This window comes from Hordeum vulgare, chromosome 2H, assembly GCF_904849725.1.
Source record: "Hordeum vulgare subsp. vulgare chromosome 2H, MorexV3_pseudomolecules_assembly, whole genome shotgun sequence".
Taxonomy (NCBI): Eukaryota; Viridiplantae; Streptophyta; class Magnoliopsida; order Poales; family Poaceae; genus Hordeum; species Hordeum vulgare.
The window spans coordinates 49,955,479-49,981,775 of NC_058519.1; the positions used below are offsets into that span (position 1 = coordinate 49,955,479).

Genomic DNA, 26,297 nt, shown 5'->3' on the forward strand with positions numbered 1-26,297 from the left:
GTGCAAACTCTGCGTTTTGTGAGTACGAGGACTAAAACGAGCTTTCGTGGCAAGTACAGTGGCTAATACTGCATTTATCTCCCAGTCCAGTTTACATTCCGGGTTAATGAAACAGAACCCGAAAACCGAGCAGGTCGCCGCAAAACCCCCTCCCCTGTTCGTCGCCAATCCCCATTTCCCACGACACAAACCCCCGCCCCCTCGCTCCGCCAACCCAACCAACTCCGCTCCGCCCCCCATCGAGCTCGAGAAGCTTCCAGCAGCTAGGGTTTCCTGGACCGATGGCCGTCGCTGACGCGGCGCTGCCCTCGCCGCCGCCGCCCCCGCCCCCGCCGGCACGGATCGTCGTCGTGGTGCTGGCGCTCGTGCAGGTCGCGCTCGCCCCGATGCTGGCGCTCGGGCGCGTCCTCCGCGTCGCGGTCGAAGCGCTCCCCTACCTGGGCTTGGCCCTTGTGTGGATTCTCTCCGCGGCCTCGGCTGCCAAGGTCGTGGCTCGCCGCGCCTGGGGCGAGGGCTCCGCCTCCTTCCTCTTCCTCCAGACGCTCACCTACGGGGCTTTCACGGTCTTGGCCTGCAGCTTCCTTGTCTTGCTCGCGCTTGGCGTCCTGCTGCTGTGCGGCCTGGGCGTGGCGTACGTGATTGCGGCTGTACGACGTGGATCCCGTCACGAATCCAACAAGGTACCGTGCAAATTAACTCCCTGCCACATTCATTCTGATCGAATTACAGCAGTATGTAGGCTAGTGGGCGAGTAGCAGCAGCGTTTCCATTTGCGTTCATCGCTTCATCTGCATCCTTCCATTTCCGAACTATTCCATGTATACTCATGCTCATCCGTGTGGTTTTGTTGAAACTGTTGTCCTCCGTAGCGCGCCGTGGGAGCAACCACGCCGGACTCGGCTGCAGACTCAGCTGCAGGCTCCTTTAGTCTGCCCCGCACCGCGGTGCTTGGATTCATGGCAGATGTTCCTTTCATGCTGCTGGTTGTCGCTGGTTTTCTGGTAGCAGCAATGTCGCATGTGGAGGGATCAGTATCTCAGGGAGAAATGGTTGGATTTGTAATCGTGGATGTGGGGATATTTGCTATGCACGCGATATCTTGCTCTGTTATCGTTCCAGCTCTTCTACTTAGTTTCTGGAGGGAGGACCAGGCGGATAGGAAAGCACCATCGCAGTTTTGTTGAGGTATACACACATATAACCCTTCCCTCTCTACTTCGAAATATGCACACCAATTGAAAAGATCATATGGCTCACAGATACATGGAATCATTTATCTTAGTTTACTGCCTACTCAGTGTTGATGTTGGTTAAGATGGTAGTATTTGTTGTGTATAAAACCAACGAGGAGTTTGCTATTTTTTCTAGTCATTGCATATTAGCATTCAGGATAAAATTGGGACTGGCATCGATCTTGAATTGTGCGAGTAGTCAACTGATGCAGTTCTACTCTAGGCTTCTGTTATGAAGTGAAGATACTAAAAATGACCGATTCCACATATTATAAAAAGCTATATTAACTGCTTATACTCCATCGTTCCCTGTGATCATTGTATCTTTGCAGCGGCTGAGATTATAGTAGTCTGCATGGTACCAAACTGTTTGCAAGCACCTTTCTTGAGAGCTCTTTTCATTGATAATTTCTCCATTCAAACCAATGGCAATATCCAAAGTTCTCAAGATTTTGCTATTGCTTATGAGTCTAGTCTACTTAGCTGCATTTGGCAATTGTGACTTTGTGCCATGTTCTGTAACTCTGGTAAAAGGAAGTAAACTGTTTGACCATGTAGGAATAACATGACAGTAAAATGGCACACCTCTTGTCCTTTGACGGTCATCAACTTTTATGTGGCACTATGCCACCACATTTTGGTAGATGTGCCATTGTTTCCTGTTCTTTTTGACCGGAAACAGCAGGAGCTCTGCTTTTGCATCAGCTAACATGAGAGTAAGAAGGAAGTAATGCACATCACCTAAAAGCTTACAGCCAAAGAAACAACAGCATGGCAAAGAAACTCAGCCAAAACACCGACACAACTCAATCCATCTCTCCGGGTAGCTCTAAAGGCCTCAACATCTCTAATCAGGGACAAGACCACTGATGCATTTGTCGTTTTGTCCCCTGTTCTGTGACTCGGTTTAATGCTTTTATACTTCAATTGAAAGAAGTAAACTGTTTGATCATGTGAAAAACATGAGAGTGAATGGACGCACATCTTGTACTTTAGGGTGGTGCTATGCCGCTTCATTTTGGTTGCTGTGCCTTTGAGAAGAGTTAATTTCTTGAGTTGCAAGTTCATAGCACTACCAATTGAAAAGACAAGAAACATTCAAATTCTATTAATATCTCACAATATAGAAGTTACTTCATTGCTAGAAAACGAGTGACATTGCCTTTAGATTTACAATAAAAAAAATTAGAAAAGGAGGAAAACCTCTGGCCAGATTTACAGTATTTGAAACTGTATTGTGGAATCCTTAATGTTGACATGACAATTTTATTTAATGTGGTAATCTGATCAAGTCTTCAATTGGATTATTGCGGACGAAGCTAAGAGGAGAAGGTGTCCGGAGAATTTTGCAAGGAGCTACAGTACCCATTCTGCTGATATGGTTGTGAGTGATCCCAACAGATGCAACCTTTCAGAGGAAAAAGAGAGTTTCTGCAGACTTGCTTCTTTGTACCATTAGTAGATCCTAATCGTCATTAGCCATGAAAACTTTTTGCAGACTTGCTTTTTCTGCTATTAATAGATCCTAATCGTCAATAGCCATGAGGTTTGTTGGGTCATTATGGGTCCGGTCAAGATATTCGATACTCCTCTGCGCTACTCGCTTACAAGTTTACACTTGAGCATTGGTGTATATATGATGGTCGAATTGGTTCATGCTCTCTTTGTAATGCTACCTTGTTGGAAGAAAATTCTTCCGTGAGACATTAATCTGGTGATGATTGATGAATTGGTATGACTGCCGTCGATTTGCATTCTTATGTTGTGTGCATGGTAGTAGTAACGTTCTGCAACTGGGCTATGTACGAGCTGCCATCTCGAATATCCATGTGGTTATTAGGGGTGGTCGTCTACTGCCATGTCTTCGTTGGGTCCTCTGTTAACATGTTACCTTTTTCTTTTTAGAACCTGTTACCTCTACGTGCTGGCGTGCTTGTATCGTTGTTTTCATCCGCGTATTTGCTTCTGAATTTTGTCTAAAAGTTTTTTTTTTCATTATGATGATTAATGGTACGACCAGGGATACAAATTCGCAATCAGTGTTGGATATTTTGTAAATAAATTTGCATTGAATATCTATGTTACAAAGACGAGCTGGACCATTAGGACGGCGCGCTGGACCGGTTTGTTTATAAATTTGTTATTCTCAGTTTCACAACCGAAATGCAAGGATAAATTGAAGAAGCCTTCATTTAACTTTGATTCAGTTCTGTTTCCTGTTAAATAAGTGAAGGCAGATTCTTCGGGCAAAATCTCTCAATGTAATAAAGAATTAGCCTAAAAAGCAACGGTCAAAAATAGATTAGACATTTTTATCCATTTTCTATCTATGAGATTCATTAACCATGAAAAAAGGACGTGTGCCATTTTTCTTTCATATTTCCAAAATCCAGTCAACTGGATTTTGATTTTGTTCTCCGTCGAATTCTCGATGGTTGGAGCTCATCGCCAATTTCAACGTGCACTGTCCGCCATGGATGAGGTGCATGCTTGCCTTTGATCTGGGTCATTGAAAACTCAAAAAAAAAATGTCGACGGTACCAACTTAAGGCAGAGGCGGATTTACTCCTAGGCTCCGAGGGCCCAGGCCTGGGGCATGACTTTTGTTTAGAAATTACTATGCTATGTTTTTCACATGGGCCTGAGCCTTATAGCACAATAACATAGCCAAGGCTCAAGGCACGGACGCACAGGACAGGAGTGAAGCGACGAGACGACCACGACCCAGGCTTGCTTGTATGCTGCCTTCCCTCGACCCACTGCCTCCCAGTTCCCCCTTCCCGTGCGCGCCTCCTATGCATTGCCGCCCGCCTTCTGGCCACCATTACCCCATCGGTTTTAATTATTCATTATTATTTCACATGTTTATGTCTTTTCTTATGAAATTACACTTTTCATGTCTTGAAGGTGTTGCTTCTCCTTCTGTTGTAGATCATGTTATGGGAGACACGGATGAAATAAGCAACTGATTTGGGGCTCTTATATAGTATCCTGGTATTATTTCTAGTATTCCCATGTTTTGTCTCTTCAGTTGGATTGCTAAGCACTGAGATTAAATTCTAGAATTATTGAACAATTGAGATTCTTTTGTTTGTTTCCATATATGGCCTTTCTTTAAATGGCATGATGTATTTTTCGGGTAGTTATAAGTGGCAAGGTTTTTCGATGTTGTCGAGAATTTTTTTTGGGCCCGGACTTTGCTTTAATTCTAGCGCCGCCACTGTCTTAAGGTACTTTTCAGATATGCATGATGGACCGTGGCTCATAGATTCAAAAAAAATTAGTACACTGCATTGAACTGCAACTGTAGTTTATAAGAATTGTTTTCTCTTTCAAGCCGGTTATTCATCAAAATATATTTTCAAAGAGAGGATCTATCAGCATTTTCAGTTGTTGTGAACCAGTTTGTGGTTGGATGGTTAGAAAGACAGTGATAACCCCAACCAATCAGGGTTCAAGTTCTGATGCTTACATTATTATTGGATTTATTTTAGAATTTTCGATGATGCATATTCAGTACAAGGAGACGTTCTCGTCGACGACGAGACGCCTATGATGACTTCGTAAAATTTAAAATGCTATGTTAACTCAGTCTCTCGGATGTGCTCATAGGGACAGCCGGATAGGGTATGCACGTCACTAGTCTTGAAAATTCAAAAACCCCAACTAAAACTCAACTCTTATTATCTTGTTCGAAAGAAAATTCAGTAATAAACCTAAATATTTTGCCCGGTGGTTTGAACGAGAAATTTATTAATCCTCTATTCCTGAATAGGTATAACCCATTACCTAATTTTTCTAATCATGCAATCATGACACATAAGCAAGTATGCATACAAGACATAAATAACATCTTTCGCATTACTCTACACATGCAATGGTGTCACACTGTCACATCATCAATTCATGCATATTAGTCATAAGTTTTTTTTGCATTAGAGTTCATCCTTCATATTTTGTTAGAAATTACATTTTAATTATAATTATCACACTTTTTTATACGCTTTGTATTTTATTGCCTTTAAGCTTACATTGGCTCGCCATTAGTTTTAAACCTTTTTATAACAACCATCTATCCATTTTGTAGCAATTTTCCGGCAGCAATAGGGCACTCGCCATTTCCACGCACCCGGTTAGAACCCGAATCCGCATCCGCTAGCAGAGAGGAAACGGGTTGGTACTGAACCCGGAAGCGGGACAGCTCACCGCAAGACCTCCCGTGCTCGTCTCGTCGCTAATCGCCCAATCCCCATTTCCCACAACACAAACCCCTCGCTGCCCCAACCCAACCACCCCGCCTCCTCCGACGGCGAGAAGCTTCGAGGAGCTAGGGTTTCCCATACCCATCGATGGTCGTCGTGGTGCTGGCGCTGGTGCGCTTGGCCCTCGCCCCGATGCTGGCGCTCGGGCGCGTCCTCCGCGTCGCGGCGGGAGCGCTCCCCTACCTGTACTTCGCCTTCGCGCGGGTCATCTCATCTCCGCGGCCACGGCTGCGCAGGTCGTCGCGCGCCGCGCTTGGGGCGAGGGCTCCGCCCCCTTCCTGTTCCTCCAGGCGGTTATGTACGGGGGCCTCAAGGTCTTCGTCCTCAGCTTCCTTGTGTTGCTCGCGCTTGCCGTCCTGCTGCTGTGCGGCCTGTGCGTGGCCTACGCGAGGGCAGCTATATCTGGATCCACTTCGGGGTTCAAGAAGGTGTCGTGCATGCAAACGAACTCCCCCTGTCATATTTATTCCAGTCGAATCGCAGGTCGCAGCAGTACATGGGCCAGTGTTTTCATTATGTTCTAATTAAAGTTGCCCATGTATGTTATGTTCGAATTAATTTCGTAGTTCAGGTTGTCATGATGAGTAGCAGTAGTTTTCTTCCATGTGTTCATCACTTCATTTGCATCCTACCATTTTTGAACCATTCCATATATACTGTTAACACGTATAATTTTGTTGAAATTGCCGTCCTCCTCAGAGCGCCTTAGCAGGAATCACGCGGGAGTCGGCTGCAGACTTATTCAGGCTTCCGCGCACCGTGGTGCTTGGATTGGTCGTGAATTTGGCCTTCTTCCTTCTAATGGTCACTGGTCTTCTGGTAGCGGTGATGTCGCCGCACGTGGAGGGTTCGATGTCTCAGGGTGAAATGGCCGCTTCGGTGATCGTGGATGTGGCGATATTTGGTATGCACGCAACAGTTTGCTTTGTTATCTTCCCAGCTCTCGTTCTCAATGTCTGGAGGGAGGACAGCAAAGCGCTATCGCAGTTCTGTTGAGGTATGTATATACCTCTCCCATTGCTTTGCTCCCCTGTATCTGTGAGCCATACGATCCTTTTCAATTATAAATTTATAATCTTCATGTTTTGTGTAGCCTCTTAATAGCATGAAAACAGTCGGTGTTGTTAGTTCGCCATCATTTATCTTATCTTAGTGACTATTGGTGTTGATATTTGTTACGATGGAGCGTTGTTCCATATAAAACCAATGATGATTTTGCTATTTCCTCTGGTCATTGCATATTAGCATTCACGATGAAATTGGGATTGGCATCGATCTTAAATTGTGCAAGGTGCCAACTGATGCAGGTCTACACTTCTACAATATGCCTTTGTTACGGAGATGGTCGATTCCATGTGTTAGAAAAAAAACGAATATTAACTGTTTACACCATGGCCCCCCTGCGACCGTTGTATCTTTTCAGGGAGTGAGATTGTAACATTGTTTGAAAACTCCTGTCATTAATAAATTTCCCACTGAAACCAAGTTTTCAAGTTTTGGCTATGGCATACAATACAAGTCTACTCTTCTTAGCTGCATTTGGCAATTGTGACTGCTATGTTTCGTGACTCTGGTAAAAAGAACTAAGCCGTTTGATCATGTAAACAAATAACATGACAGTAAAATGGCACACCTCTATTTCTTTTAATAATTATCAACTTCTATGTGGCGCTATGCCCAATACATTTTGGTAGCATTGCCATTTTAGCTTTGTCCACTGTTCTGTGACACAGTTGAATGCTTTTATACTGTAGTACAAAAAGTAAACTGTTTGATCATGTAAATAAATAACATGACAGTAAATGAACGCACATCTAGTACTTTAAGGTGGTGCTATGCCACTACATTTTGGCGGACGTGCCTTTGAGAACAGTTAATTTCTGGTGTTGCAAGTTCGTATCATCAGTTGTGTGCTTGTTAGCACTACCAATTGAAAGCACGAGAAAGATTCGACTTCTGTAATATCTCACAAGTTAAAAGTTACTTCATTCCCGTTTCAAAAAATAATGTTACTTCATTGCTGGAAAATGAGTTGCATTACCTTTAGATTTATATTACTTGAAACTATACTGTTTGATACTTGGATGGTTAATGACTTAATGTTCTTATATGTCGTAACTTGATCAAGTGTTGGGTTGGGTTATTGGCAGGCGAAGCTAAGAAGAGAGGTTGTCTGGAGAATTTTGCAAGGAGCTACAGTATCCATTCTGCTGATGCTTGTGAGTGATCCCAACAGATACCAGTTTTAAGGTGAAATGGAGTCTTTGCAGACTAGCTTGTTTATACTGGCATATTCGATTCGTCATTAGCCATGAAAACTTTTGTAGACGTGCTTATTTTTGCCATTACTAGATTGTAGTTGTCAATAGCCATGAGTTTGTTGGGTCATTATGGGGTGGTGACGATATCTGAATACTCCTCCTTTTTAAAAAATAAATCTGAATACTCCTCCGCCCAACTCGCTTACAAGTTTTTACTAGAGTATTGGTGTATATATGGGCCGGGTGTAATTCGTTTGTGATCCCATTGTAATACCATATATGTGTAATACCCTGCTTGAAGAAAATGCTTCCATGAGACATTAATCTGGTGATGAATTGGTGTCCATATAACGTTTCACAAGTGGGTTAAGTATGTTTGCTTGTGGTTAGTTAAGAGGTGGTTTGGTTATAACAGGGTACTCCTGTGTATACATTATCTCTACTATTAAAGCAGGATCGAACGTCGTGATGGTTCGACCAAAGCGATGGTTCGACCTCTCGTTCGTTCGTCCCCCCACCCACGTTCTCCTATCACTGATTTTTTTTCAATCCTCCGAAAACCAAACAGTTCAGTAAAGAAAACCAGATCCATAGGCCTTGTCTACGCTAGACCGAAAACCAAACAGTTCAGTAAAGAAAACCAGATCCATAGGCCTTGTCTACGCTAGAACCGCCCTCTCTAGGCTGGAACCGCTCCCGATGCCGCCCGGTGCCACCCCCGCGCGCTTGCCGCCGTTCCCGCCCCTGCGCGCTAGCCGCCGTTCCCGACGCCGCCCGGTCCCGCCCTCACCCCGCCCCCGCGCGCTAGCCGCCGCTCCCTGCGTCGCTCAGGCCCGCCCTCGCCCCCGCCCCGTGAGCTCGCGGCCGCCCCCGTGCCGCTCGGTGCCGGCCCCCGTGATGCTCAGGGGCAGACCCCCATGTTCCCTCGGATCTTCGGCCATGAAGCTGGAGGGTATGTTTCTCAAGTCTCAACCACCTTCCTTGATCAACTACTACTGCTCTGTGTATACATGTTTGCCATGCTGTTAATACATTCAGTTTATGTTCTCCTCTAGGATTTCCAGATTTCAGCTTGTGCTAATTGTTTGTTGACAGAGAATAGGTTGACCACAGAAATGAAAACATGTGAAGCAATCATAAGAACTGTGCTACCTATGTAAACCGTTACTGAATAATTGCTGTTGTCTGTATCGTAGTGGCGTCACTGTCGTTGAATCTTCATAGAGTAACTATGGAGACAGAAGTCAATATCATAGATTGGTACTAGGATTCTCAAACAAGTGAAGATACATCAGGTGTTTGTTCCATGTTGCTTTAGTTGACTTGCTATATCTATCCATCTCTTTATTTATCTGAGGTGCTCGGACATGAAGTCCTTTTATATAGATATTTCTGGTCAAATTTATCTGCTGCACGTCCCCTGAACTTATTTATGCTCACAGCATAGTGGAGAGTGTTGGAGAGGGCGTGACAGATGTTGCCCCTGGTGACCACGTCCTCCCTGTGTTCACCGGGGAGTGCAAGGAATGCCCATATTGCAAGTCTGCGGAGAGCAACATGTGTGATCTGCTCAGGATCAACACCGACAGAGGTGTGATGATCGGGGATGGCAAGTCGCGCTTCTCTATTGGCGGCAAACCGATTTACCATTTCGTAGGGACTTCCACCTTCAGTGAGTACACTGTCATGCATGTCGGTTGTGTTGCCAAGATCAACCCTGAGGCCCCCCTTGATAAAGTCTGTGTTCTTAGCTGTGGTATTTCCACTGGTAAGTTGACTTGTATTGCTGTTGTAGTATGCTTATTATGGCTACAGCTTATCTCGAGATGCTGAGCTGCCATTCTTTCTTTTAGGTCTTGGCGCGTCAATTAATGTTGCAAAACCACCAAAGGGTTCCACAGTGGCGATATTTGGGCTAGGGGCTGTTGGCCTTGCGGTAAGTGTCCTAATCCCTCCCTTGATTGTTCTGCAATTGCAACCGGTACATGCATCTGACTTGCATCTATTTGCCCGTCGTATTTTTACTGTAGAAGGTGCAAGGATTGCAGGTGCATCAAGGATCATTGGTGTTGACCTGAACGCCAGCAGATTTGAAGAAGGTGTAAATACTCCTTATTTTACTATTCATGGGGTTATTTTTGTTGTTTTGAGAAGTTCCTTAGATTTTCTATTTTCTCCATGTTCAGCTAGGAAGTTTGGCTGCACGGAATTTGTGAACCCGAAAGATCACACCAAGCCAGTTCAGCAGGTGTGTTCCTTCACACGAGGAAAATAGTTATTCATTATGCTTAATGATGATCATGACATACAACTTCATGGTGATGCTTCAGGTGCTCGCTGACATGACAAATGGCGGAGTTGACCGCAGTGTTGAGTGCACTGGCAACGTCAATGCTATGATACAAGCATTTGAATGTGTTCATGATGTATGACTTCTTAAGACATCAATCGTCCACTCAAGCATGATCATTTTGCATCGCCTCTTATCTCTAGATGGAAGCTTGAATTATGTGATTTGTATACAGGGCTGGGGTGTAGCTGTGCTGGTGGGTGTGCCACACAAGGACGCTGAATTCATGACCCACCCGATGAACTTCCTGAATGAGAGGATCCTGAAGGGCACCTTCTTCGGTAACTTCAAGCCGCGCACTGACCTGCCCAATGTCGTGGAGATGTACATGAAGCTGTGCTGGAGAAGCTGTCCACCTACGACCGCGCGCGGACGGCGGTGCTGGCCATGCCGGAGGGGGAGCTCAAGGAGGTGAACGCGGACAAGCTGGGCGCGCAGCAGCGCATCGCCTCGGTCGGCGACAACCATGAGTGCTTCCTCTCCAAGTTCAAGGACCGCGTCGACCGGTACGCCCCCCCAGCTTGAGCTTCTCACCTCCTCTTTGAAATTTCTCAGCCAGGTGGGAATTCGCAAAATTCTTTCTTTACAGGTCAACAACAGCAACAATTGCCCAACCAGCCACCACCATTACCTAATCAGCCACCACCACAGCTATAGCAGGTTCTTTTCTTCTAGAAGATATGGTTGATTTGATTATGCTGTCTTAAAGTTGGCTTTTTCCTCGTGTAAAGAAATTTGAGTCTATTCCTGAATGTTTTTGCCTTTACGCAGCATTTGCCGTGCAAAATCAGTTTTAGGATGTACATGAAATGATGGAGTATTCTTGATCTGCTCAGGAGTTTTAGGCCTCGAAGAACTAAGCATGCAATGAGGAATTGTTAACTAACCTTTTGCTATCATAGTGTAGTAACATATTATCAGCATTACAAAGTAGCATGTGAATTGACTCTTATTATCAGATTATCTATAATCCAATAAGACTAATATTTCACACAGTATCCATGCTTATGCTTATGTTAAAAACTTGTCCTGAATTTTGTTTCTTACCTATATCTGTCGACGGCTACTATTTCTCAAACATGCTTTAGCTACTGCATTTTTATAAAGGCTCATCCGAGTCACCTCCAAATGGTCATTTTTTTCAAAATCTTGCTCTGATGGTCAAAGTGAGGAGTTAGGATTGCTATGGTTTGAGGTGTATTTTAATGTTGTAGCTTACTAGCTTTCTACTTTTGTGTACAATTTCATTTCGGTTCTAACTCATTTAGCTTGACTGTAACTGAGAGTGGATAAGGTACGCACCAGTTTGTCAAAATACACATTGGTTATCTTACGAACAAGTATATCTATCACCAGAGCAAAAGCAAATATCTTATTGTTTGATGAAGCAAACTCGTGGCACTGGTGCTCCTGGATTGAACTCATCTGTTGGATTGCCCGCTGCATCAATGCTTGGAGCTCCTCTGACAGTTGCTTCTCTTCTTGTACAGCCTGTTGGAGCAGCTCGTCCTCCACCTCCTGGTCCAAGTCCAGGATCCGGCCGGCACGCGCACGTGGTCGTTCAAGGTCGACCTGTTCACGGACGAGTTATTCGCCGCGTTCCAGGTGTCGCACCGGCAGCAGCTAGCCATGCTGGACATGGCTGCGGCGGCAGAAGCGCCGGTTGGTCCGGCGCCTGCGGTCGGTCCGCGTCTGGCGCCGCGTGACGGGCGTCGTCTTCACGGCGATCCTCGTCTGCTCGGTGGTGGCCGTGGCTCGCCCTCTCGCTTTCTCGTTGTTTAGTCCCGCTCCACCTCCGCCCTCCATCTACTTGCTTCAAGATGTCTTCCACGGCCGGTAGCTTCCGCGATTTGGGTTTGTAGCAGGCGTGAACTATGCGATGAGGGTGTGCGTCCTCATCACAGGCGGCTACGACAAGTACCGTGCGGCGTAGCGGATGTGTACGAGAACGCGTAGAAGACCAACACCTCAAACTTGACGCCCTTTGCCTCCGTCAAGGACAGTGTAACAGGTGCGTAGATCTTGATCCTTTCCTTCAATGCCGTTGTTGTTTGATTGTCTCCGTTCCTGTGAAGCCAGTATTCTGCCTGGCTGGCGCTTCAGCTTGATGAAAAAACAAAAAACATAGCAAACCTGACTTACTGTAAGATGGATTGAAACAGCTAACAACGTACTAGCTAGCTTTGCCATGAGATGGATCGGTGAATTGATTGATCGCCTAGCTAGCAACGCACGCACGGACTGGCATGTAACGTGTTTACTGTTTATACTTTTTCAACTCACGGCGATAAAACCTAAGAGCTACATGACTAAGCAGAGTTAGAATTTCTGTATTACTTTGGACAAGAGAGTGGATTTTCAGCACCCGGGTGTCTAGGCACCCGGGTGCTGTTACACCTTTCTCCTTTGGACAAGCAATCATTGGTGAATTCTGGCTATATGTGAGATTTATTGGCACCCAACAGAGAGAACTAGCAAGCTGGTGATTTCATCGTTTTTAGGAGGTCAAGCTTGAAAAAGGTACAATTCTCGACTTCTCATGAATCATGTTTTTTTTAAACATCTCGAGAATCATGTTAATCATAATATTTCCCCTGTTTCAAAATGCTCCCCGATGTGTTGGTTAACTGTCCTCTGGATATATTTTATTTGATTTTTTATAGAATTTGACCATTTATGGAGGCTTTCGTTAATGATGGATCAACCTTGGTTCTAACGATTAGCCTATCTGACATGCAACCCCTGGGGAAATGGGTTGCAAAATATAGCGTGTTTTTCGTTTGTATGGTTGTGGTCATAGTCTATTTTAAGCCTGTATAAGTTTCTGTGGTTGTGAAGTGTATTCACCTCCACGTAGAAATAGAAGATTAATTTTTTTCACCCATGAAGCGTCGTCGTGATGGTTCGACCTCGATCGATCCACCCATGTCCTCCCACCAAGGTAACTGATGATTCTCTCCTGCGATCTGACCATTAGTTTAGTTGATGCCACTAACCTCTACCCACCATGTTGATTGGCTACATATAGATGTCAATGTGAGGGTCATCGATGGGTCGCTGTCCGGCGTGGTGACCATTGAGTCGTGGAGAACACATGCAAAATTGGTCATACTCAACAAGTAATGTTACAAGAGCTCATTTATGCAGAATTGGCATATGTAGTCATGTACTTATGCGTTGACATTTCTAGAGTTAGCCCCTAAACAAATAAATGTTTGGTGTCTGATTCATCATAGAATATTTGTGCTTGGTGCAATAAATTCCACACATGACATGATTTTGTTAGTCAAACGGTTTATTTAAGCAGGAGGTAATCTTCTTAAACTCTCCATAAAACAATCAAAATAGTTCATTAGTTGATTGCTTAGTTTTGTTATCTATCTCATCTCTTGCTCATGGAACATAACCTCAAAATATGCACATAATATTCCAAGATCTCCCATCACGATATGTCAAATCTAAAAAAAATGAGCTGATTCATTTCCATGTGATGTGGAAGTTATTAGTGGTTATTTTTTAACCATACAGTTTGAGTTCACTTTTGGCAGTTATGCTTGTTGAATATGATACTTAAAAAAATCGATTATGTGATGTATTAGCGTCAAATGTGGTAAAAAAATGTTTTTATGGTTCATGTGGAAAAATGCAAAAGCTTTGCCTCTGTTTATACTAACCAATAGTTTAGAATAGTATAAGCAAATCTCGGATGCATTAGGTTTTTAAAACTCTTTATAGCAGCTGTTTGGTGCATAATTTACAAAGATGATTTTAGTCATTGAATTAGATGCTATTTGTTTTGTAAAAAATATGTGTGTTGAATGGTGGGTACCCCTGAAAGTTTCCTTGCGAAAGAAAAAGATGCAAATGAAAGTTATGGAAAATAGCATACTAACAAATAAAATCTAAGGAAAGACGGCGTGAAATTTGAAACAGATGCAATGCAGGAGGAAGATGCTTGGACAGTGACTTGCTAAAGAAGAACAAAAATACTAAGGGGTTGTATTTCTTTCTACGGCATGTGCTTTTTAATATGGTAAAAACATGAGGTATCTAATATCATAATATAGCTTTAAGAAAACTGACTTAGACTTCAGTTCCATAGAATCACTCATTAGAAGTACATGGATAAGGAACTATGTATCAAATAACTTATGAAGAACCCAAATTCAAGCTAAGTTTGCCTTTAGTGAGCTCCTCATATCTCTACTATGAAAGGATGAGTCATTCAAGACAATAAATACTTCGATATGAACTAAAGGAACATTATCTGTTGAGCTGCTTTTTTTGTAGCTCTATGATAAGATTTAGCATGTCGGTGTCCTTACATTCTAACACGTTCTTAAACGTCAATAAGATCAATGGGCATCTTGATCGTGAGCAGAGGGAGGGGAGCAGAGCTAGATGGCGAAGAGAAGTCGTCGGCATTGTGGTGCACCATGCGATCCATTCCTGGTCGATCCCCACCCATTCCAGCGAACATGGTTTGTGGAAGGGTCTCCTGGACATGACGCGCACTAGGTGTTGCCACAAAAGATTCAGACCGGCGTGACGCTGTTGTGGCGGGGTCATGGGGCGGGGCCGCCGTGCGGTGGATGACGTCGTCCAGACTACACGCGCGTCCAATGGAGCACTGCACCCCCCCCCCTCGATCTCAGCTCACAACTGCGTAGCTAGGAGGGAGGGTTTAGAGGCGCATTGTGGAAAGTTGGGCCGTGATGGGTGCCTCGCACGCCGTTCTGATGCGCGTCATGACGCGTCGGCGGCTGCATGGGGAAGCATGGTGGGTGGCTAGCTGAAAGGGGGAGGGGTGAGCAGTGAGGAGAAAGTGAGTCTGAGAGTGTTCACGGTTGTAGGATTGCTTTTTATCCCGCAACTTATAATTTTTGTTTCTATATATTGGTGTATATTTTAGCATAAGAACGGAGGTATTTACACGATCTATCAGGGCTATCAAATTTCTTGGTTAGATTAAGAAAATGCTATTTTGCATATTCTAGATGTATGTCTATCTAGCCTTTTATTTTGCATGTTAAATATGAATATATGATACTATGTCCCGCAGAGGTTGTTAGGGCTATGGGAGGACGACGATCCTCTCTTGAGCTATTGATGAGGGGAGCAAGGGTAGATCAAGCGTTCAATGATGGTGGTGAGACAACTAGCGAGGTTGAGTCAACGGCGAAGATCAATAATGATGATAAAGACATGAGTTTGTTATCCTGTGGGAACGCAGTTCCCACGGGCACTAAACTAGTACATATACATACGATGGGCGCTGAGTACTTGGCGTGTATATGGACGTGGATGGGCGGTGACTTAACGGTTACCAAAGAGTTGAAAGGACACTTCATGCAACAGCCGGAATATGTGATTATCAAAGCAAAGCTAGATACTCCACTCAATGCACACAACACATGTACACTGAGTACGTACAGGGCCAGTGACAGCGAACTGGTCTGTGGAAACCTTTCGTAGATGGGAGGCAAAGAAAAAGAAAAGACCCGGCCAGGTGTAGTCATGCGGCTAGGTATAGTTTCACATAAAACGATCTAATCGATCTGCGCGCGCGGCTCCCGCTAGAAACGACTCTGCGCTCCCACTTCTCCGTTATCAAATAGTAGTATGAAAATGTTGTTGTTTTCTTTCTAAATATGTGCCATGACCTAGCTAGCCAGTTTCACCTGCTGCACTGCTACTCCCGGCGTGCGACGGAGGCAACGGATGCGTAAAGCACTACAGATTGCACCAAAGACGCGCGCGCCGGCCGGGTCTTATCCTTATCTTTGCCTCCCATGTACGAAAGGTTTCCAAAGACCAGTAGTGGTCTACTCTACTGTATATATGCAGCAAAGAGAGGAGTATCTAGCTAGCTTCCTTTAATTTGTTAGCTTTAGTAGACACCATTATCACATATTCGGGCTGTTCCATGAAGTGTCCTTTCATAGTACTACATCTTTGGTCATCGTCACGCCGCCGCCGATCGGCTACTTATACCAAGGCTTCCCCAGCCCCTCCCTCTATATAGAGCTTAACCGGCAAGCTGATAATCAATAAGGTGAGGTAAGAAATATAATGGACAAGTCCAAGGGGAAGATAGACGAGGCGCCGTCCATGGGCTCCAGCAGCTGGGTGGTGGAGATGGAGGAGACGATCCGCGGCATCGACCCGGAGGTGGAGATGGCGCGGTGGAAGCGGCACTCCATCTACCAGGTGCCGGAGCGGATCAAGAACCTGCACAACAGCAAGGCGTACCGGCCGGAGCTGGTCTCTCTTGGCCCCTTCCACCACGGCGAGCCGGACCTGCTCCCCATGGAGGAGCACAAGCGCCGGGCGGTGGTGCACCTGGTCAAGCGCTCCGGGAGGCCGCTGCGGGACTTCGTCGCCGCCGTGGCGGAGGTGACGCAGCAGCTGCAGGAGGCGTACAAGGACCTCGGCGGCCGGTGGCGTGGCGGCGCGGAGAACGGGCAGCGGTTCGTGGAGCTCATGGTCACCGACGGCTGCTTTCTGGTGGAGGCCATGAGGATGGACGCGCTGGGCGGCAAGGTGGACGATGATTACGCGCCCAACGACCCCGTCTTTAGCCAGTATGGCTATCTTTACATGTGGCGCTATATCCAGTCCGACATGGTCATCATGGAGAACCAGCTGCCTCTGCTTCTTCTCCACAGGCTCTTCCTCGTTCTGGACCATCAGAGATATCAGGTATACTACGTACTCAATTACCTAACCTGCTCATCCATTAGTCATCTCTTCTTCACCTTTTCATATCCTTGTTCTATAAATTAAGGGAAGAACAACAATGCAGGATGTAAATTTCAAAATATTAATAATGCAAATTAAATGCCCGTTAGCTCTAACTGTATCCATACATGTCAGGACGCTCGAGAGATTACCAAGTTGGTGCTTGATTCTCTGTGTCCGTGGCGTCGTCACGTGGTTGAAACTAACCCCGTGGGGCTACACCCCCTCGGCGTCTTGCACCAAAGTCTCACCCATGACGATCACCAAGACCGGAAAGGTTCGAAGGCATATGTCATGCCCTCCGCAATTGAGATCTACGAAGCGGGAATTAATTTCAAGGTGAGCGAGACTGACAGCCTCCTCGACGTGCACTTCGAACAAGGCGTGCTAAGCATGCCGGCGGTTAGGGTCGACGAATGCACCGAGAAGAGGTTTCTAAATCTGATGGCATTCGAACGGCTCCACCCTGCTGCTGGCAATGCCGTGACGGCTTACGTGATCTTCATGGACAACATGATTAGCTCGGCCAAGGATGTAGCCCTGCTCAGATGTAAGAATATTATCGAGAGTGGGTTGGGCAGCGATGAGGAGGTAGCTAAACTCCTCAACAACACACTAAACAAGGGAGGAGTGATGAGCCCATCTAGCAGGCTCCACGACGTGCAGCGGCAAGTGAATGCCCACTGCATGAAGAGCTGGAATAGGTGGCGGGCTAACTTCATACAAACCTACTTGAGAAATCCTTGGGTGTTTATTTCCCTCGTTGCTACTGTTATTCTACTAGTCGCCACACTCTTGCAGACCGTCTATACGGTTGCACCTTTTTACAAGTTCATGTCGACCTAGTAGTGAACTAGTACTCCATCCGTTCCAAAATACCTACCATGTTAGATTTTGTTAGGAGTCAGGACTCAGGACAAGTATTGGACCAACAATTACTCTATTAATATGTACTCTTCATGTGGCATGAAATTGATGTCATTATACTTGTTTTAAAAGTACCTTTTCATGTTTATGATGTTTTATCACAAAAGTACTTTAATTGTTGGCGAAAGTTTATTCCTAACCGAACCTAATATGCCGGGTATTTTGAAATGAAGGGAAATGGTCCTTGGGTGTCCTACTAGGAGCAACTAAATATAGTTTACATGACCTATGAGTTTATGGCGTGTAAGTTGCCTTCAATGTGAAACCCCACCCAATGAATAATTGGGCAGCAAATTTGAAACCCTTGAGTAAAATGCTTTTATTCACTCGTATGGGAAAAAAAAAATCAAAAGCTTTGCAAGGACTAATATCTACTCCCATGGTTATGTAGAGAAAAGATCCATTTCTATCATGAGAAGATGCCAAAAGATATTGTGAGTTGTGACCCGGGTTCCGTATTAGTGCCATTGGAACTACCAAATGTAATTGGATGGGAGCCGAGACTATCATGCGCAATATCTCCTAGGCGCTAAAGATATTCTCTTGACGTCTCAAATTTTAGGGACATAACATATAAAGTGCAATATCATCAACCGATATACCGATACTAGATATTTATGAGATCCGATCCCTACAAACTGTAAAACACAATCAGAACTTTTTTCTTTTGGGCTGGCGGGATCTCTTAATCCCTCTGCCGCAACACATGGCTACTCTGTGTTGACTCTAACTCGGTTGTTGTGTGGCATTACATCAACCCAGATAACACAAATTTATAAAAAAAAATCACATAAAATTATAATAATAATTCGTTGCACTTTCTCACTAGACTCGGAACAAGATAGTCCATCTACATTTGTTGCACCAACAACAAACTTGATGTTATCATGCTCCAAGCCTAGAGATATGTGGCCAACACAGCATTCCAAAGTTCATCTTTCCTGTACACACCTAGCTAAGCTAGAAGAAACCGTAACAGCATCATGTAACCCATGGTATTGCTTCCAACTTCCAGCTGAAATATTTTTTGCTTGTCATTTCCTACCATTTCTTACTCTCTTGTTAGAACAATTTCACACACATATTGGTCCATCACAGACAAGCAATTGCACAATCACGAGCACAATCTAGATATGCTAACGGGGTTTATCAACATGGCTATCCTGTGGCATGGCTACATGAGCACATCCCATGTACTAATCGAGATAATACAACCGATGATATGCCCACTGAAACCATCGGACAACACTCCAACCACCTGTCATGGCCGGTCTGTCCACCCCTGTCACGGCATGGGCCCGTCCCTCTCGTGATCTCTGTCTAGCTTACCACCTCATGTCTAGTACTTTTCCTACCATGTGGCGCCTTTATAAAATAGGCCCAGGTTGAGCACTCAAACACATAGCCCTCCATTAATGACAAGTCCAACTGTAACACAACTCGTACACATAATATTTGACATATATTGTGACATTCCATTTTGGAGAATATATCATTGCCACCTTGAAGCTACCATGCATGAATCTTTGTGTTCCATTAATCATGAGTTCTACTATTACTTCCTTGACTTTACATGGCTCCACCTACAACTCATGGACTCTTGTTTTGCGTTTTCCAACTTACCGGGCATACGCCAACACATCACACATCGATCATAAAAAACACCATATCCAACTGTTGGGGTACGTAGCATGAGAAACAAGAATTTTCTTAAGCTCATCAAGATCAATTTATGGAGATCAACATCTACGAGAGGGGAAGCGCATCTACATACCCTTGTAGATCGCTAAGCGGAAGCGTTAAGAAACATGGTTGATGTAGTCGAACGTTTTCACGACCCAAACATGATCCGTCCCACGATCCAATCCCGAACGCCCCGATCAAGTGTCGAACGGACGGCGCCTCCTCGTTCAGCACACGTGCAACTCGATGACACCTTCACCATCTCAATCCAGCGAGCGTGGGTGAAGTGGTAGATGAGTTCTCCGGTAGCACAAGAGTGTGGTGGCGGTGGTGGTGGTGAGATCTCGGCAGGGCTTCGCCAAGCGTTGCTGCGACGTGACGGAGGAGAAAACAATCTAGTGAGAAAGAGGGAGGGCGTCGCCAAGGCTTGTGTGTTCGCTGCCTCCCTCTAACTCTCTATTTATAGGAGGAAGGGGTAGGTAGGACTCAGCCTTGGTCCCTCCTCCAAGGGAGGGCTGCCCGGCCAAAGTGGGGAGAGTCCACCTCCAAGAAGGGAGGTGGGCGCCTAGGGGAGGAGTCCCTCCTCCTAAGACACTTCCCCACCTACCACCTGGGCGCACATGGCCCTCTTTGGGTGGGGCGCCCAGCCCATCAGGGCTGGTGTGCCTCACTCTTAAGCCCATGTGGGCCCTCGGGGTGGGTGGACCCACTCGGCGGACCATCAGAACCCTTTCGACACTCTCGATACTATACCGAAAAAACCCGAAACTTTTCTGGAACCCGAATACCACTTTCCTATATACAAATCTTTACATTCAAACCATTCCGGAACTCCTCGTGATGTTCGGGATCTCATCCGGGACTCTAAACAACCTTCAGTCACCAACATTATAACTCAACCACATCTGTATCGTCACCGAACATTAAGTGTGCAGACCCTGCGGGTTCGAGAACTATGTAGACATGACCGAGACACCTCTACAGTCTATAACTAATACAGGGACTTGGATGCCCATATTGGTTCCCACATATTCTACGAAGATCTATATCGGTCAAACCAATGGTGTCAAGGATTCAGCTAATCCCGTATGCAGCTTCCTTTGTCCATCGGTGTGTTACTTGCGTGAGATACGATCGTCGGCATCTCCATACCTAGTTCAATCTCGTTACCGGTAAGTCTCTTTAGTCGTTCCGTAATACAAGATCTCGTGACTAACTCCTTAGTCACATTGCTTGCAAGCTTACTGTGATGTTGTATTACTGAATGAGCCCCGAGATACCTCTCCATCACACGAGTGACAAATCCCTCTCTTGATCCATGCCAACTCAACAGACACCCTCAGATATACATGTAGGCCATATTTATAATCACCCAATTACGTTGTGACATTTGATACACACAAGTCATTCCTCCGGTGTAAGTGAGTTGCATGATCTCATGGTCACAGGAGCAAATACATTGACATGCAGAAAGTAATAACAGTAAACTGAATACGATCAGATGCTATGCTTAAGGTTTGGGTCTTGTCCATCACATCATTCTCCTAATGATGTGATCCCGTTATCAAATGACAACTCATGTATATGGCTAGGAAACCTTAGCCATCTTTGATCAACGAGCTAGTCCAGTAGAGTCTTACTAGGGACACTTTGTTGTCTATGTATTCATACATGTATTTGAGTTTCAATCAATACAATTATAGCATGGATAATAAACGGTTGTCATGAACAAGGAAATATAATAATAACCACTTTGTTATTGCCTCTAGGACATATTTCCAACACCAACAACACCGTTGTATGATCATCCTAGTAGATTCTTCCCTCACCTAAGTGAGAGGGAGCAACTCCCGTATTGGATATCACATATAAGATATATTTTGAACTCATCATATTTGCTATTGTTGACTGCAAATCTGAACTTGAAAGAACTCTCTGTCATCTTGAGTCAAATTCATATTTGTCTCATCTTTTTTCGGATTGTCTTCTAAATGCCCACAACTATATCAATCCGCCTCCTTTTACATTTTCATACTTTGACATGTACACGGAACATCACTGAATATATGGATGTGTACTCTCCAAGCTTTTAACATTCTGACTTTTCACCACCTTTATAGATTCTCCATGGTCAACTTGCATCCATATGATATGTCATACTCGATGTATCTAGTCACTAACTTAAACCTTGTACTCGCCCACACTACTTCAACACCATGTCCGCATTTTGTCTCACCACACACTATAGTAGAAAATGACCCTTTAGCCCCGGTTTCATAGCCCCATTACTCCCGGTTCTGGAACCGGGACTAAAGCCCAAAACCTTTAGTCCCGGTTGGCTTACGAACCGGGACTAAAGGCTTCACCTGTTTATTTTGTTTGACCCAAAAAGGTAGAACTGGGACTAAAGGCCAAAACTTTTAGTCCCGGTTGGCTTACGAACCGGGACTAAAGGCTCCACCTGTTTATTTTGTTTGACCCAAAAAGGTAGAATTTTTTTTCTATTTTTTTCAAATTTTATTTTTGATTTGTTTTTATGTTTTATTCCAATTTTCAAATCTTTGAATTATTTGACAATTTAATCTCTAATCACCATCCTCACTGCTCCACCATGGAGCACTTATTCTAAATCGTCTAACTTCTCAACCGGTCACCCATCCTCTCACTAGGTGAGTACGAGCGCGCTTAACTTTCTGGTTCTATCGCCTCTAGTTGCCAAATCCGCACTTGTTGTTTTTCTGACAATAGTAAGCTATCAATTCTAAACAACCTTAGGTCTTGATGCCATGTCATATGATTTAATTTTTTGAATTCCAAACAATTATTAAAATAAAAAAATAATAATAATAGTGAATTTCAATGAAAACAACATAATGTTTTATTCATTTTTTGCCATTTATTCATTTAATATGGCATAATTAATATCTTTAAATATGTAAATCGAAATTCGACAAATAATATATCCATTATTATCAAAAAATGTTAGGAAACCAAATATGACATCATTTATTTATTTTAAATAAAATTATTTTTCTGATTTTTCTAGAAAAAAACTTCTTTTTGAAATAACTTTTTTCATTTGGAATTTTGAGCATCTGAGAAAACTTCACCGGGCAAGCCCGGGTGAAATCGAGTCCCAATTTTTCTTTAGTTTTTTTGATATATTAAACTTTTTTTGACGTCGTATGCAAAAGTTATGGTCGTTTTACATTTTCCCCTTTTTTGCAAAAACGGTCAAAATTCATATCTCAAAATTTCTATACCAACTAGACAATAAAACCTAACTACATCTCAAAGGATTTTATTTTTTGAAGATTTTATCATTTTTGTTTATTTTCTACAAAACTAAAAAAGGCGGTCTGGGGGGAGGGGTAGAGTTTGAAAATTTCAGAGATCCCTTTAGCCAAGAGTCCAATAATACCATCGACTACATCTGCTAGCACCGTCCCCGCCAGAGTCACTACTTCGAGTTCTCACGTCATATGCTTTAACTCTTCGAGTTCTCACGTCGTTGCCTACCCATAAGCCGGGTGAAGTCTTCAATCGGACTCCAGCTTCTCAACCTGACTTCATGGTAAGAACTCATGTGTACACCATATTAAATCAACCCTGCGCCGTCACCATGTTGAAGCGCACAAACCCTTAAACCTATGTTGCATGGTGCCACCACTAGTGGAAAACGGGCCTTTGGCCGGGACCCTTTAGTCCCGGCCTGCCTCTGGGCCGGGACTAAAGGCCCGGCCACGTCGCCCCAATTCTCAATGCCTCCCTCGAGGCTTTAGTCCCGGCTCGTAAGGAGCCTTTAGTCCCGGTTCGTGTCCCAAACCGGGACTAAAGGGCTACGCGGTGGGCAATGGTGGTGGCAACCGTTCGTATCCCCCTTTAGTCCCGGTTGGTGGCTCAACCCGGGACTAAAGGCCTAACACGTGGCCTTCCATAGTGGTGGCAACCGTTGGTATATCTCTTTAGTCCCGGTTGGTGGCTCAACCCGGGACTAAAGGTCGGCAAACGGTTTGCATCCCACGTCGTTTCAGGCGATGAAAAGCACGAACCGAAGCAGAGTCACCATTTCTCTGTTTGTTCTTCTCTCTTGCTCTCGCTTTGTTCTTCTCCTCTCTTCTTCCCTTCTCTTCTTCCACCATGCCAACTCTCTTTGGAGAGGTGCTCGCACATGGCAAGACCAAGCTCGATGTCGTGTACACCAACGAGAGCAGGGAGATGCCGTATTTTCTTGAACAGTTGAAGGAACGATGGCTTGACGCTGCAATGGATCATGAGAAGTTCTTGGGGCTTGATCTGGAGTACACGGCCGATCAACGCGGTGTTGCCGCCATCCAACTATGCTTCGCACATCATGTCTTGATCTTCCAATGGGTGAGGTAAGTTTTGAGGCTTTCTTTGATCCAAGGTAATGACATTGTAAGTTTATTTGTTTCAATCATAGTTGGTTCCCTTCAAATAGTTGTAGTGAAACAATTTTGATTAGTTGAAGGGGAACACAATCTGATTGGAATAGTGTTCCATAATCTGAAAAATTATATTAGAATCAACTAGTGTTTAATATGTTCCATTGGAATCATAGTTGGTTCGCTTCAAATAGTTGTAGTGAAACAATTTTGATTAGTTGAAGGGAACACAATCTGATTGGAATAGTGTTCCACAATCTGAAAAATCTGATTGGTTCAATATGTTCCATTGAAATCATAGTTGTAGTGATACAATTTTATGCGGTGTTCTTTGATCCAAGGTTATGAAAATTGCATATAGCTAGTGATCTCTCTAGGTTCCATTGGATAGCAATATGATATGTCATAGTCATGAAAATTGCATATAGCTAGTGATCTCTCTAGGTTCCATTGGATAGCTATAGTGATCTCTCTAGGTTCCATTGCATATGTTCTATTTGAATCGTAAAGATAATTTTCTCTTTAGTTGTAGTGAAACATGTTTCCTTATTGCAGCAGTATGTAACATTTGTTCCATTTTAATTTGTTTCTGTTGCAGTAGTGACAAGCATTGTCCAGAACTCATGGACTTCCTGCGCAGCGGCATCACTTTTGCTACCGTTGACGTAACGAACGACAAGCTGAAGATGAGGTACAGCTTCGGTATTGAGATACCAACTGGTTGCCTCATTGATCACCAAAGGGTATTCAGGCTTTGACATGTCAGGACTTCGATGGCTCATATGATAGTTGCCTTGATCGACGAGGAATATGGTGATATGAAGACCAATTTCCCAAAGTCTCAGCACAAACTTTCGGAGAAGGCCCCACTTGATCGTATCAACATTGAGTATGCAGCAAAAGATGCATATGTTTCATACGAGTTGTACCGCAAGATTCGAGTCGTCAACTATGGCCAGCGTCACCTCGAATAAGGTGGACATTCTGATTGGACTAGTATCAACTATGGCCAACTATATATCTATGATAGCTATTATTATGTACTGTTTGGACTAGTATCATGTACTGCTTGGACCAATTTATATATGTCTAGTTTCTGTTTGTGCCATTATAGTTTCCAAATTTGAATGGTTTAGCCCTTTCTAACTTCATTTGCTACTTTTGAATGGAACCACGTGGTGTGCCGCGGAACCACTTTTGTTGTGGGGGTCGCTTTTCCTTCTTCTCCTTGTGCTAGATATTTGTTATGCATTAGGGAAAGAAGGAATAGCGACCATCATCGACGGTCAAAAAATCAGGTGAGGGAGTGTCCACCATACATGAGAGAAGAAGAATGCTGACTGTTGTTGTGGGGGTTGCTTCTCCTTCTTCTCTTTGTGCTAGATATTTGTTATGAACTAGGGGAAGAAGGAGTAGCGACCATCATCGACGGTCGAAAAATCAGGTGAGGGAATGTCCACCATACATGAGAGAAGAAGAATGTCGACTGTTGCTGTGGGGGGTCGTTTCTCCTTCTTCTCCTTGTGCTAGATATTGGTTATGCACTAGGGGAAGTAGGAGTAGCGACCTTCATCGACGGTTGAAAAATCAGGTGAGCAAGTGTCCACCATATATGAGAGAAGAAGAATGTCCACCATATACAATAGGTGAGCTAGTGTCCACCATATATGAAATTATTGAAATTTTGTGATGTGCCTTTGAATGGTGCATTTTGAACACACACAAAAGTATGGAGTTCAAATAAGTTCAAAAAAATGAAATCCCTTTGTAAGAGATGAGTTCTCGTTCGAAACACTGATACTTCGAGAGAGATTGTCCGTTTTGTACACGAAGTGCATCCAGTTTTTGTCGTAGCCCTCTCAACTTTTTAACACATGCTATGTGGGTGAAATGATGATAGCATGCCAACTTTCAACATTTTCAGAGTTCATTTGTAGTGCTTTTCAATTTCAGGGTCAACTAGCTCAAAAAAAAATAAGTAAATGCACGAAGAATACCAAATGAAGTCAGAAATTGTTGAAATTTTGTGATGTGCCTTTGAATGGTGCATTTTGAACACACAAAAAGTATGGAGTTCAAATAAGTTCAAAAAAATGAAATCCCTTTGTAAGAGATGAGTTCTCGTTCAAAACGCTCATACTTCGAGAGAGATTGTCCGTTTTGTACACGAAGTGCATCCAGTTTTTGTCATAGTCCTCTCAACTTTTTAACACATGCTATGTGGGTGAAATTATGATAGCATGCCAACTTTCAACATTTTCAGAGTTTATTTGTAGTGCTTTTCAATTTCAGGGTCAATTAGCTCAAAAAAATAAGTAAATGCACGAAGAATACCAAATGAAGTCAGAAATTGTTGAAATTTTGTGATGTGCCTTTGAATGGTGCATTTTGAACACACAAAAAGTATGGAGTTCAAATAAGTTCAAAAAAAATGA

At 44.0% G+C, this 26,297-nt stretch overlaps 3 protein-coding genes and 1 pseudogene across 5 annotated transcripts; all 4 read left to right on the top strand.

Moving 5' to 3' along the window:
- The first annotated feature begins 226 nt into the window (after window positions 1-226).
- LOC123424810 lies at window positions 227-2,961 on the top strand. Of its 3 annotated transcripts, none has more exons than XM_045108508.1 (3): window positions 227-680; window positions 870-1,185; window positions 2,557-2,961. In XM_045108508.1, the coding sequence occupies exons 1-2, from the start codon at window positions 282-284 to the stop codon at window positions 1,182-1,184; spliced, it is 714 nt and encodes a 237-aa protein (XP_044964443.1). In that variant the 5' UTR covers window positions 227-281; the 3' UTR covers window position 1,185; window positions 2,557-2,961. The 3 variants fall into 3 exon arrangements, with proteins under 3 accessions (XP_044964443.1, XP_044964441.1, XP_044964442.1); XM_045108506.1 differs by having other exon boundaries at window positions 228-680; window positions 2,525-2,961; XM_045108507.1 differs by having other exon boundaries at window positions 228-680; window positions 2,552-2,961.
- A 2,528-nt stretch (window positions 2,962-5,489) lies between these two features.
- Window positions 5,490-8,111, top strand: LOC123424811 (annotated as a pseudogene).
- A 524-nt stretch (window positions 8,112-8,635) lies between these two features.
- LOC123424813 (alcohol dehydrogenase 1-like) lies at window positions 8,636-15,107 on the top strand. Its single transcript, XM_045108509.1, has 9 exons — window positions 8,636-8,707; window positions 9,198-9,523; window positions 9,609-9,692; window positions 9,780-10,003; window positions 10,086-10,181; window positions 10,281-10,611; window positions 10,695-10,765; window positions 11,596-13,224; window positions 14,460-15,107. Exons 1-6 carry the CDS (start codon window positions 8,673-8,675, stop codon window positions 10,518-10,520), a joined length of 1,005 nt encoding a protein of 334 aa, XP_044964444.1. The 5' UTR covers window positions 8,636-8,672; the 3' UTR covers window positions 10,521-10,611; window positions 10,695-10,765; window positions 11,596-13,224; window positions 14,460-15,107.
- A 619-nt stretch (window positions 15,108-15,726) lies between these two features.
- On the top strand, window positions 15,727-17,844 carry LOC123424814 (UPF0481 protein At3g47200-like). The gene is made up of 2 exons (XM_045108510.1): window positions 15,727-16,807; window positions 16,982-17,844. The coding sequence occupies exons 1-2, from the start codon at window positions 16,178-16,180 to the stop codon at window positions 17,690-17,692; spliced, it is 1,341 nt and encodes a 446-aa protein (XP_044964445.1). The 5' UTR covers window positions 15,727-16,177; the 3' UTR covers window positions 17,693-17,844.
- The last annotated feature ends 8,453 nt before the right edge of the window (window positions 17,845-26,297 follow it).